This window comes from Zootoca vivipara, chromosome 16 (genome assembly GCF_965207765.1).
Source record: "Zootoca vivipara chromosome 16, rZooViv2.hap1.1, whole genome shotgun sequence".
NCBI classification, from domain to species: Eukaryota; Metazoa; Chordata; class Lepidosauria; order Squamata; family Lacertidae; genus Zootoca; species Zootoca vivipara.
In genome coordinates, this window is record NC_142599.1 from 33,742,308 (window position 1) to 33,755,780 (window position 13,473).

A 13,473-nucleotide genomic window follows, 5' to 3' on the forward strand; every position below is an offset into this window, starting at 1 on the left:
GGTGAGCACGGGTACCATTATAAGAGAACAAGGGAGGCGTTCATGACGAGTTCCGGCACCTCTTTTTTTTTTTTTTTTTTTTGAAAAATAGCGCTGGTTAACAGTTAATGTTATCCAGCCCTGAAAAGATACTTCTGAGGTGTCAGCAGTGTGTCTTCAGCATTCATGGAAAGCTGCAGAGTGGAGGTGCCAGGCAGGGTACATCTGGGGAGGGAGTTTCGCAGCTTAGGGGCCACAACAGAGAAGGCCCTCTCCTGGGCCACCCCCACATGAGGTGCTGGAGGATTTGCTCTGAAGCTGACCGAACGCTGGTTGGTGAGCATAATCGTGCCCGTAAGTGACTGTCGAGGCCAATTCTGGATCCACACGTCCTTCCACAGTGGGGACATTGTTTCCCGGGCGGGAGTTGATCACGGTGTGGATTTGCCAAGCGTGCCTTCCTCTTAGCACGTTTCTCCCTTGCGTCCTGAGTTCGAGTGTCTTCAAAGTCCATGACACCTTTGGTTAAAGGCTGTTCTCCAACTGGAGCACTCACAGGCCAGTGTTTCCCAGTTGTCGGTCTTTATACTACATTTTTAAAGATTTGCCTTGAGACAGTCTTTAAACCTCTTTTGTTGACTCATTGTTAAAACCTTGTTTGTGGAAGACAATCTTACTCAGCTACGAGTGATCGCCGATCGCCTTTTTGGCAGTGCGGGCTGCAAAAAGGGCTCAAGCTATAGCTTGTATTGCATCACCATCGTAGTTACGGTATATTATTTATATGTTGCCCGTCTGATTGGGTTTCCCCAGCCACTCTGTGCGGCTCCCAACAAAATATTAAAAACACAATAAAACATCAAACATTAAAAACATCCCTATACCGGGGCTGCTTTCAGATGACCTAAAAGTCATTTAGTTATTTATGTTTGACATTTATCTGGGCATTCCACAAGGAGGGCGCCACTACCGAGAAGGCCCTCTGCCTAGTTCCCTGTTAATTTCACTTCTCGCAGGGAGGGAACCGCCAGAAGGCCCTCAGAGCTGGACCTCAATGTCTGGGATGAACGATGAGGGTGGAGACGCCTCTTCAGGTATACTGGGCGGAGGCCGTTTAGGGCTTTAAAGGTCAGCACCAACACATTGAATTTCGCTCGGAAACATACTGGTTTTATATGGTCCCAGCAGCCGCTTCCATTCCCCAGTTCAGTAATGGGGGGCAGCAGTGGAACTCAGGCTAAGATTAAACTCCCATCGGTCTGGCACCTGCTATAGCAGCATAGCGGGAGAGGAGAGAGAGAAAAATCTGGCAATTGTGCAGCAGCGGGAAAAGGCTGCCCCTTTAAGGGCGGAGGGCATCCAAGTCTGATGGCTCAGAGCTGGCTATCTCTTACACTTCCTCCTTCAATTTTCCAGGGAGATAAGCGAGATTTGACTGGCGCCCGGGGCTGCCCCCATCCTCTTTGAGCAGGCAGCTCCAAAGATTTGGGGGGGATGGGTGGTGACAAACCCGTGAGTTTTCCCCCTCCCGCTGTCCTCACCCGCCCCCTTAAGGGGTGCCCTTGTCACAATTAAAATGTATCTTGCATTTTTTTTTAGCAAGTTGGCCACCCTAATAAAGCAGAAGCTCTCAGGCTAACTTTTGTACTTGGCAACCTAGTAAGTTAGCGTTCTTTGGAGCTCTTTATGCATTCGCAGAGAATGCCTTCATCCTTCTTCTATCCTTTGAAAAGTTGTGTGTTTTAACCCTGAACACACACCATACAGTTAAATCACATCCCGTCGCCCAAGAACCCTGGAAACTGTAGCTTACCCATTCACAGAGCTGCAGCTTCCAGCACGCTACAGTTCCCAGAATTTGTTTTGCATGGTGCGTGTGTGCGCTTTAAATATATGTTGTGTACGCAGCTTTGATCTGGGAGGGGCCCCTTCCCTCTCCCCCAAGCATGTGGCATTCCTCAGAGAATCCTGGGAACTGTAGTTTGCCACTGGGTGCTGGGGACTGTAGCTCTGTGAGGGCCAGACTACAGTTCAACAGAGCGGGAGAATGTGCTTTGAACCTGCTTTTAAACGCACAGTGTTTATGGGCTCCAGAATTGCAACAGAGGCAGGGAACAGTGCTTTGCAAGGCCGGCCCAGGCGGGCGCCGCCAAGTCATACCAGCACAGAACAGACGGTTGGCACCGGTTGGCACCGCCGGACCCGGTTCAAGCAAAGTGATGTGGAGCCCCGGTTCCTACAGGGGAGTGCCCCGGGGGGCGGGGGGGGGCAGCTGCATTCTTAGCCAGATTTCAGGCCTGTCCAGGCTGTGACCTTTGCGGAGAGCTCCAGCAAGTCTGGGATTTTGCAGAGAGAGAGGATCTTATCAAGAGAAGCAGGAAACGGCCTGGAGCTGAGCTGGAGACAAGCTGGCCGGAGTCAGGAATGGGGAAGTGGCAACTGAAAGGGGAAGAGGAGGAGGGGAGGAGAGAATAAAGCAAGATCCCAGCAGCGAAGCTGAACGCTGGAGGGATTGGGGCAGGGAAGCATAGAATTGTAGCATTGGAAGGAAGGGACCCCGAGGGTCATCTAGTCCAACCCCTGCAATGCAGGAATCTCAGCTAAAGCATCCATGACAGATGGCTATCCGACCTCTGCGAGAGCCCACCACCTTCTGAGGGAGTCTGTTCCACGGTCGAACAGCTCTTGCTGTCAGAAAATTCTTCCTGATGTTTAGTTGGAATCTCCTTTCTTGCAACTTGAAGCCATGGGTTCGAGTCCTGCCCTCCAGAGTGGGAGAAAACAGGCTTGTTGCCTCTTCCATGTGACAGCCCTTGAGATTTATTTATTTATTTATTTATTTATTTATTATTATTATTTGAATTTATATACCACCCTATACCCGGGGGTCTCAGGGCGGTTCACAGAATAAAATCAAGATGTAAAACCACAAAATATCTAATAAAAATAAAAACAACAACCCAATAGCCCCCCTCCCAATTTTTTTAAAGGGCATAGGATGTAAATCGGATCAACCAAAGGCCTGGTTAAAAAGGAACGTTTTTGCCTGGTGCCTAAAAGTGTATAATGTAGGCGCCAGGCGAACTTCCCTGGGGAGAGCATTCCACAGGTGGGGAGCCACTGCAGAGAAGGCCCCGTTCTTGTGTTGCCACCCTCTGGACCTCTTGAGGAGGAGGCACACAAAGAAGGGCCTCAGAAGATGATCTCAGGGTCTGGGTAGGTTCATATGGAAAGAGGCGGTCCTTGAGGAATTGCAGTCCTGAGTTGTTTAAGGCTTTATAGGTCAAAACCAGCACTTTGAATTGGGTCCGGAAACTAATCAGTAGCCAGTAGTCGGACCAGGATCGGTGTAATATGCTCAAACTGTTTTGCTCCTCACCGCTGAATTCTGCACCAGCTGAAGTGCCAGAACCATCTTCAGAAGCAGCGCTACGTATAATGCCTATTAAGATGCCTCTCCTAGCTCCTCTCTGTCTCCCCTTCTCCGGGCTAAACACACCCAGCTCTTTCAAAAGGTCTTCTTCATGCAGCACTTAATTTATGGCATTTGGTGATGGCCAGCAACCTGGGACGGCTTGAAAAGACGATGGGACCAAGTCATGATGGGAGCGAACTCTTAGGCACCCTTCGGCTCCTCCAATAAAATATTTGAGTGGACTGGCCTCCTTCCCAAAGTTGATGGGCACTGCCATTCAAATGGTATGTGTGTGCTCCACATCTTGGGATCAGTTATGCAGGGCGGGGGGGGGGGCTTGCCTCCCCTCCACGCCGCATTATTTTATTCAAGTTGGCTAGGGTTGCCATATTTCAAACAGTGAAATATGTGTAGTTTTTAAGGGTGGTGAGAGTTGTTAGGAGAATATTCCCCTCCAGGAGCTACATTTCCCCCTGCGAAGGAGAATCGGCTGTTAAACCACTCCGGGAGTCTCCTAACCCCACTACTAAATCTATTTTTCATTCCCAGCTGATACTATTGCTCCAGTAATCTGACAGTAATCTGTTCATTTTGACTACTTAAACATCAGTTGCATAGAACTGTTAAGATGATCTCCCCTTAAAGCTGTGGAAATGGAGACTGTTTTAAGTTCATTTACCGAAACGGGAAGAGCTTCCCCTGGAGCAGGGGTTGCCGATGTCACGTGATTCCTGAGGGTGCAAGGGCACCCTTGAGGTCTCGCCCACCCACCCCATGAAGCCTCTGAGCCCAGCCCAGCCCACTCACGAGGTGGTTGCCTTGTCCTTCCTTGAAAAAATGCACAGAGCTCACAGAGAAAGTTGGAATAGTGATGCTCTATGCCATGCCCTCTTTGAGCGCCATGTGCTCTCCGAGATTCATATTAATTCTACTGGATCCACATTTCAACCAGATCACCTGGAAAAGCAAAAGTTTGAGTGTGCACATTTTTTTTTTCTGGGGAGGGCTGATCTGGGGAGGGAGAGAAGTGGCATGTTGTGCCCACGGCAACATGCTCAGAAATCGAAATCTGCTCATGGCTCTATAATGCTTGGTGATCCCCAGTCTTACAATGTCACGGATCACCACCCTGCAGTAATTATTCCATATATATCTCATTGATTTATTAACATTAACTTGGCAGATCAGACCAATAATCCATCTATTCTAATATCCTGTTTCCAGCTGTGGCCAGGCAGATGCTGTTGGGAAGCTTACACAGGTTACGTAATAATAATAATAATAATAATAATAATAATAATAATAATAATAATTTATTTCCCCAACCACTCTGAGCATCCTCCAACAAAATATTAAAAATACAATCAAACATCCAATGTTAAAAACTTCCCTAAACACGGCTGCCTTCAGATGTCTTCTTCTAAAAGTCAGATAGTTGTTTATTTCCTTGGCATTCCACAGGGCGGGCGCCACTACCGAGAAGGCCCTCTGCCTTGTCCCCTGTAACTTGGCTGCTCACAGTGAGGGAACCGCCAGAAGGCCCTCACGCTGGACCTTCGTGTTATGAAAATGATGGGCATTAACTGTTGTTTGTCCTTACCGCCTGCTATTCAGAGACAGACTGCTTCTCAACATGGCAGTTCCATTTTGATCTCATGGTTTATCATTGTCGATAGGCTTAGCCTCCTCTGCTAGCGTACCTAATGCTTCTTTAAAAGCCATATGAGACAGTTTTGATCATTGCCACCTCTTGTGGAAGGGAGTTCCGCAAGTTCATTGTGTGAAGAAGTGCTGATCTAATGAAAATATAGCCAGTGTTCAAAGATACTTTATTGGCTTTTCAGGCTACATGAGCATTTATTAGAGACAGAAAGGATGAACCATGAAGCTGGAGGAGTTGGTAGGCGCTGCTTCCAAGGAATGGGGCAGGAAGCACATTCAAATGACACCTTTCCACTCTTGGGTGCTCTGGGAACTCACTTGGGGAACATGGGAAAGGTCAGTCCGTCCAATCCCAGGACACCCCAACTGCATTCTGATTGCAAGAAGCCAACTTTGCAAACTGTGAAGCCACAGGAACCCATTGGTACAGAGAGGCAATATAATGACCTTGTGTACATGGATCAGAAACACCACAAACCTCTCTAAAAATCAGATTTAGTCTATAATCACCGCAAACATAGAGCACTTCAAAATGCCACTGTGTATGGTGGTTTTATTGCAGGGGGCGGGGTCACATAAATCTCCCCCGTCCCATAAAAATCAAAACAAGACTCCCTGCATGAAGAAAGTCAGCACCGCAGGGGTGTCTTGACACAGTATGTTTCTACATGCAGGGAATTTTGCTTTAACATGGTTCATATGTGTGTGTGTGAGAAGCACTAAAACAGGCTGAAATCATCGTGAGAACATGCAAGGTAGGATAAGCCCCACCCCCCTGCCTCTTCAAAGCTGCGTTGAAGAGGGCATTTCAGCTGCCTCCCCTCCAATCCTCATCTTGCAAAACCACCGCCAGCAGCAGCTGAAATTCCCTCTGCCCCATGAGCCCTGTTTTCCTAGGCATATGATGTTTCCTAGGACATCTCCAGAAGCTGTCAGACTCCAACTTCCAGCATGGCCAATGGCTCGTGGAAGATGGGAGTTGTAGTCCAGGCACTTTTTTCCACCCCTGTCCTAGACACATGTCCCAACCAATCAGTGAACACATCTCAAATGCACTTCCTGGCATTGTGCTGGAAAAGAGGGGGGACGGGGGTCTTTCCAGCCAGTGTTGGACTCCATCTCCCATCAGCCCCAACCCAGCACAGCCTGTGGTTTGGGAAAGCTGGGAATTGTAGTCCAGCCACATCTGCAGGTTTCCTATCCGTGGCTAAGCTACAGTGGTGGAATTCCAGGATAATGTACATGCCATGTTGTTGTCCCCCCCCTTCCCCCGGAATGAGCCACCCGGATACAGGCTGGGAGTCTGTATATCTTTGTCTGGAGTCTTCTATTTCTGTTGAGTCGTCCCCAGCCCGGCAGCTGACGGAAATCCATCGCAGACATCGGCTTTTTTGTCTCTCTCCTTTTCCCAGAGCCAAGCCGTCGTTTATCCTCATCACTCTTGGAGAACTGGGTTACATTGGTGCTTGGGTGTTGCTGGTTTTTTTCATTTTGGTCCTGTTTACATCTCGGGAGCCTGAAACGGAATAGAAGTTCAGTCGGGGAGGGAGACGCCGACTAGCCTGCCCTAAACTCCTGTTCCTCTGCTCAGACGGTTCCTGGTGAGAATCTAGTGAGCAAAACCCAGCAGTGCTCACTGGTTGCCTATACTCCCGCCTGTCACTGGTTAGCCTACTTGGTTTATTATTTATTTGGGAAGTTGGCTTCTCCAGCAAAAACTTTCCTAGTCTCAAACTCCTGCCCTTTTCACTCATATGTGTGTGGTTGTTGTTTTTTGCTGTACACACCCCTTTTCCTAGAGCAAACAGAAGTTTTGGGGGTACTACCGTAGGCTTATTTTCTTTGGATGTGTCCCTGTGGCATTTGCTCTATTTACAAATATACAAGTACTGTAGAACACAGCCAGAATAGCTCAGTCGGTAGAGTGTGAGACTCTTAATCCCGCGGTTGTGGGTTCGAGCCCCATGTTGGGCAAAAGAGTCCTGCATTGCAGGGAGCTGGACTAGAACATTGTGGTCCATTCCAACTCTACAATTCTATGATTCTATGATCTATATCATCATCATTTGATGCTGGTGACCCCATTTTTACAAGGGTTTGAGTGCTAGCCCAGGACCTGGAAGAGACCGGGGTTCAAATCCCATCCCACTGGGTGACCTTGGGCCAGTCACTGCCTCTCAACCTAGCCTACCTTGTTGTGGGGATTAAATGAGGAAGATAACTATAAACGGACTTTGAGCTCTGGTTACAGGTAGGTAGCCGTGTTGGTCTGGGTCGAAGTAAAATAAAAAAATTCCTTCAGTAGCACCTTAAAGACCAACTAAGTTTTTATTTTGGTATGAGCTTTCGTGTGCATGCACACTTCTTCAGATACCTTCTTCAGATACCTTCTTCAGATTCCTTAGAGGAAAAGGAAGGATTTAAATGTAGGACACTGAGGTCCAGTGCCGAGGGCCTTCTGGCGGTTCCCTCCCTGCAAGAAGCCAAGTTACAGGGAACCAGGCAGAGGGCCTTCTCGGTAGTGGCACCCGCCCTGTGGAACGCCCTCCCAGCAGATGTCAAAGAGAACAATTACCATCATACTTTTAGAAGACATCTGAAGGCAGCCCTGTTTAGGGAAGCTTTTAATGTTTGATGGATTATTGTATTTTAATGTTTTGTTGGAAGCCACCCAGAGTGGCTGGGGAGGCCCAGCCAGATGGGCAGGGTATTAATAATAATATTTTTATTTTTATTAAATTATTATTATTATCAGTAGTAGTACTAAATCATAATTGTCTGTTATTAAATAGTAGTAGTAGTAGTAGTGGTAGTGGTGTTTTGATTTTCTACTCGCAATTTACCTTAACGTCCCAGGGCCCCTTACAGCCATTTAAAAGACCACATTAAAAAGATGCTGTTGGATCACAACTCCCATCATTCAGAACAATTGGTTAAGCTGGCAGGGAATGATGGGAGTTGTAGTCTCGCATCATCTGGACAGGGCGTCAGGCTGAAGAAGAGCAATGTGGTTGGTAACTAGAAGGACCTCTGCCTGAGATGCTGGAGAGATGCTGCCAGTCAGAGTGGACATTACAGGTGAGATGGATGCATAGTCAGACCTGACAGAGAGCAGCTTTTCATATCACGCAAAACCAGCTGTGTTAAACTAGATCTCTCCCCCCCCCCTGCAATGTGCATTACAGCATGGCAGAGTTATCCATTTCTGCAGTCCCAGGCAGGTAGCAAAAAACCCAGCACACTTATGATCACTACCTTCCCTAAGCTGGTTCCCTCCAGATCTTTTGGACTACAATTCCCAGCATGGCAAATGACAATGGACGATGGGAGTTGCAGTCCAGGTTGGTGAAAGCAGCATTAAGGCAATTGAGAAGCGTTAAAAAAAAAAAACTTACATGATATGGTGGATTACAACATAACAGCCAGGAGGAATCCTCAAGATCTGGAAAACCTGGGGCAAAGGCTCGCCCGGAAGGGTAAGGTGGCACAGGAGCCTGGCAGCTCAGCACGGCGCAGCCCACAAGGAAGGCCAGGCACCCACGGGAGACGGACACCCGTCAGTCCAGAATCTCCTTCAGGCACCAGCAGCAGAGGAGGACGTACACACATTCGCGGAGAGCTTGCAGGGCCCCGTAACCCAGACTGACCACATTCCCGCTTTTGTAGTAAGGGAGGGCAAGCGGTCGTGCAGCCCTTGGACGGCCAAAGTGGGTACCCGTGGGGGCCGCCGAGACCCACAGACGTGGGGCTGCAAACCTCTGCAAAGGAAGATGCATGTTCAACTCTGGGGAGGTTGGCTCACAGCTGGCTTTTAGCAGGCGTGTGATGCCGAAGCTGTCCTTTTGTGCAAATTGCTGGAAACTTCTCAGTTATCCAAGAGGTCACAAGCCCGTTTTGGGTGCTGCCGAGGCCTGGCCCTCGCTAGCTAACCTAATGCCACAACAGTCCTCCCTCTGTCACATGCGGAGAGAACCCCCCCCCCATCCGGAAACTCTTTCCAAATCACAGTCACATAATCCTACATTCTACTGCTGGAAAGCCCCATCACCAATTCTTTCAAACAGGGTTGTTTTTTCAGGTTTATTATGACAAGGCGCAATCCGTGCTTGTTAGAAAAGCGGCCTGAAATTCAACAGGTGACCTACGCTTCCTTCCCGTTATGAGAAAACCACTGGTCTGAGGTCTGTGGTGTGGAGGGAGTCTTCCTTGTGCGCAGCGCAAGCTGTTAGCCGCAACGCAGGTGTGAAGCGGGGGAATGCACCACCAAAATTTTATTTTTCTAACATTATCCGCAGCTGAGGGGCTAGGCAGGGCAGCTTCGATCTGAGCAGGGGCATGAAAGGAGGCCACTTTTAACTGCTTTCACAACCTAAATTGTTCCACCCTACTGAAATTGATGCCAACCCCGGTGTGGGGGTGAGGGGCAGATCCCCTTTATGTGCTTATCCTCCCCAATCCTAAGAATATTAACAACAGGAGAGTCAACATCTGGCAGCCTTGAGCTGCTGAGGTCCCAACGCCTGAGGTTCCCCCCATAAATTCATTTTCAACTTTGACCCACCCTTTTAACTTCCCATAATCCTTGATGTTCTGTAACACTGGGGCATTATGGGAAATTAAAAAGGCTGCCCTGAACTAGGGCTGGGCACAGCGGTCAGTTTCAGTGCCAGCTCTCTGCTTCTCTGCTTTCCAATATTCAGTCCTCCACATCAGTCTGCAAATCTGTTTTTAAAAGTCCTCATAAAAATAAATACGGTACATGCTCTAGTGCAAATTTCTCCCAGTACCGTATAAACATTTTTCTGTGCAAAGGTTTCCCCTAACAGAATGCATTTCAGTATGTTATTTTCACTAATACAGTATATGCATTGCTAGCCATGTTTTAGCCTAATAATATTTGTGTTGCTGTGTGTAAGGTAAGGGTAAAGGACCTCTGGATGGTTAAGTCCATGTGGCTGCAGCGCTCATATCGCTTTCAGGCCGAGGGAGCCAGCGTTTGTCCACTGACAACTTTCCGGGTCATGTGGCCAGCATGACTAAACCGCTTCTGGTGCAACGGAACACTGTGACGGAAACCAGAGCACACGGAAATGCCGTTTACCTTCCCGCTGCAGTGGTACCTATTTATCTACTTGCACTGGTGTGCTTTCAAACTGCTAGGTTGGCAGGAACTGGGACAGAGCAACAGGAGCTCACTCTGTCGTGGGGATTCGAACCGCCGACCTTCAGTTCAGCAAGCCCAAGGGGCTCAGCGGCTTAGACCACAACACCATCTGCTGCCCTTTACCTTCCCTTCCCTTGTTCTTTATATTGCTGGCCTGAGAACTGCAATGCAAAATTCAGAGAAGTGTGCATTTCAGTTCCCTTATTGTTTTGGAAGGTGTGAAGCAGCCATACGAAGTGAATGGCATTTCTAGAATCATAGAGTTGGAAGAGACCACAAGGGCCATCCAGTCCAACCCCCTGCCAAGCAGGAAACACCATCAAAGCATTCTTGACATATGCCTGTCAAGCCTCTGCTTAAAGACCTCCAAAGAAGGAGACTCCACCACACTCCTTGGCAGCAAATTCCACTGCCGAACAGCTCTTACTGTCAGGAAGTTCTACCCCGTCCCTAAGCCGCACTCGGCTCGCTAGACAGAGGAGGGGGCTAATCAGAGGACCTTTTCCCCAGGACACCCTCAAACCTAGACCCAGCCTCGTTGAATAGCTTCTAGAGAGAATTCTGATTAAATAGGTTTGAAAAACAGACTTGGGCCCCATTCATGCCAGACATTAAAAGCAGTATCCTATCACTTTAAACAGATAGAATCCTGGGAGCTGTAGTTTGTAGCCCCTCACAGAGCTCCAGAAATCATTAGCTCTGGGAGGGGTATAGCGGGGTCTTCCTTGCAACTCTCAACAAACTACAGCTCCCAGGATGCTTTGCGGGAAGCCGTGGCTATTTAAAGGGGGATCCCTATTGCTTTAAAAGTATAGTAGCAGATGGGGCCTTTGGTTCCAGCACTTAGCACAGGGATGGGGAACCGGAGACCCCTTCAGATGTTGCCAGACTCCCAAGTCCTATCAGCTCCAGCCAGCATGGGGCTGATGGGAACTGTGGTTCAGCAACCTCAGGATGGCGCCAGGCTCCCCGCCCGATATGGCAAATTTGGGGGTTGTGAGAAGGTCAAAGAAAGGATTCGAGGGCCACTCTTTGGCACCATCGGACCCTGCAGAGCCCCCCTCTCACACCACCTTGCCTGCACTCCACTGTTAAAACACACAGCAGAACATAACCCAAAGAGGCAACTGAAGAACTAGTTTATTTCCAGGGCCTACTGTCCCCTCACATGATGGACGGAATGGTGCTTACAACCAACTGTCACAAGGACAGGGCTGGCCGATCACATTGTCGGTGTGAGAGCAGCCCAGCGGTAGTAGTGGCACCGGCGCCATTTTGCCTCGTCCTGGCCCGAGCCTTAACCAAGCTAGGCTTCGGGCCTTGCCAGCTCTCCAGCGCTGGCCCAGCGGTTGCCGGGGCAACGAGCATCAGGCCTAGCCAGGCTTCAGTGGCGAGAGTTGCGCTCGTCCTCTTCGTTTTCCAGCTCATAGGCCGGCCGGTAGCATTCCCGCCCTGCGGCGTCCGTATAGCGCAGGGCCGGATTCTTCTGGGTGTTACTCATGCTCCCGAGCGAAGTGTAGCTGTCAAAGAGGGATCGGGATGGGGGAGAGAGACAGGAGGGATTTAAGCCACAGCAAGTAAACTTTAGTTATTACCCTCAGGAGTGCTTCATGTCCGATGGGCTTTGGAGCATTTATTTATTTACATTTATTCCCTTGCACAAAATGGTAACCAACCGCTCGATTGTAAAAAATAAAAACCCATGAAGTGGTTTACAAAACAATGAGGCAAGAGTGGAAAGCAGCTATTTAAAACGTTCGAAAGCTAATTAAAATCAACAATAAGCTAAACAAAAACAAAAACCAGATTAAAACGCATGTCTACATGCCTGGGTAGGCTAGGCTTGCTTAGGCAAAAATGCGCTGAAAAAGAGTTCAGCAAAGGGAGCCTGCCTGATGTCAAGAGGCAGGGAGTTCCAAAGTGTAGGTGCTGCCACACTAAAAGATTGATTTCTTACAAATGCAGAATGAGGTTTATGCGGCACCCGTAATGGTGTCGGTTCGGCAAATCGGAGCGGTTCGGGTAGGCGTATATAAAGGTAAGACGATTTCACCAGTAAATCGGTCCCAAGGTGTTATGGGCTTTTAGGGTTGCCAAACTCAATAGAGGACAGGACTTCTGTGCCTTTAATTGCCCTGCTCTCTTTTGAGTCTGTAAACCTTAAAGAGAAACCAGCAGACCCTTTGTTTAATTTCCAAGCAAAGGGTCTGCTGGTTTCTCTTTAAGGTTTCCAGGCTCAAAAGAGAGCAGGGCAATTAAAGGCACAGAAGTCCTGTCCTCTATTGAGTCTGGCAACCCTATGGGCTTTATATGCTAATGGTAACACCTTGAATTTGTGGCAAGCGGGGAACCAGCAGAGGCGCTATGTGCTGAAAAGGTCCCGCTCCTGTCAGCAATTGTGCCGCAGCATCCGACACTAGCTGCAGTTTCCGGGTTAAGCTGCATTCCTGGATCTATCACACCCAGACCTTGGCTCCCAAATCCCCCAGCTGGGGTAGAGTTGATATGTTGGTATTGCTATATTATTATTATTATTATTATTATTATTATTATTATTATTATTATTATTTCTCCATCTGTTCTTACCCCTTATCATAAAGAATACAGTACGGGATGTAGAGCATGCGAAGGAACTTCCATATATCCCGGTAGGTCCAGTCCTAGGAAAAGGAGAGCAACGTAATCAGGAGGGCTGACATTCCTTCAAACTCCTCTACTCTAGGAAGCCATTCAGCAAAGGAAGGTAAGTTTAGACCTATATACCTTCCTAGGCACAGAGGATCAGAGGAGGGCCAGAGGCACGTAATGCGGTGTCTAAGAAAGGCAGGGAAAGGGTTTGCACTCAGAAAGGAAAAGAGAGGTCTAACTGGGTGATGTCTCCTCTAGTGAGTAGAATGGATCAGATCGAGCCCCCCCCCCAATCTGTGCAATACATTTAAAGTTGTATCATATCACTTTAAAATGTCATGGCTATCCCCAAAAACTCCTGGGTACTGTAGTTTGTTAAGGGTGCCATTAGGAGACCCCTATTCACCCCATGATTGGGCAGTGTTCTTGGTTGGACAGTGTTCTCGAAGCTACAAACATGAGTTTGACCAAACTGCAGGAGGCAGTGCAAGACAGGAGTGCCTGGCGTGCTCTGGTCCATGGGGTCACGAAGAGTCGGACATGACTAAACGACTAAACAACAACAACATTCACCTCACGATGGATTAATATCCAACATCCTTTTAAATGTATTTATTTATGGGAG

At 48.4% G+C, this 13,473-nt stretch overlaps 1 protein-coding gene and 1 long non-coding RNA gene across 3 annotated transcripts in view; both read right to left on the bottom strand.

The window, feature by feature from the left end:
• Positions 1-5,206: 5,206 nt before the first annotated feature.
• LOC148683157 (uncharacterized) lies at positions 5,207-9,072 on the bottom strand. The gene is made up of 2 exons (XR_015947465.1): positions 8,452-9,072; positions 5,207-6,572 (listed from the first exon to the last, which is right to left on the bottom strand). It is a non-coding gene; the product is annotated as an uncharacterized LOC148683157 (long non-coding RNA).
• A 2,271-nt stretch (positions 9,073-11,343) lies between these two features.
• Positions 11,344-13,473, bottom strand: part of FLAD1 (flavin adenine dinucleotide synthetase 1) — an 11,635-nt gene continuing 9,505 nt past the window's right edge. For both annotated transcript variants that reach the window (XM_035097671.3, XM_035097672.3), the window contains exons 7-8: positions 12,807-12,880; positions 11,344-11,740 (exon numbers count right to left, since the gene is read on the bottom strand). In XM_035097671.3, coding sequence (XP_034953562.3) covers positions 11,605-11,740; positions 12,807-12,880 — 210 coding nt within the window. In that variant the 3' untranslated portion in view covers positions 11,344-11,604. The remainder of the gene's footprint in view (positions 11,741-12,806; positions 12,881-13,473) is intronic.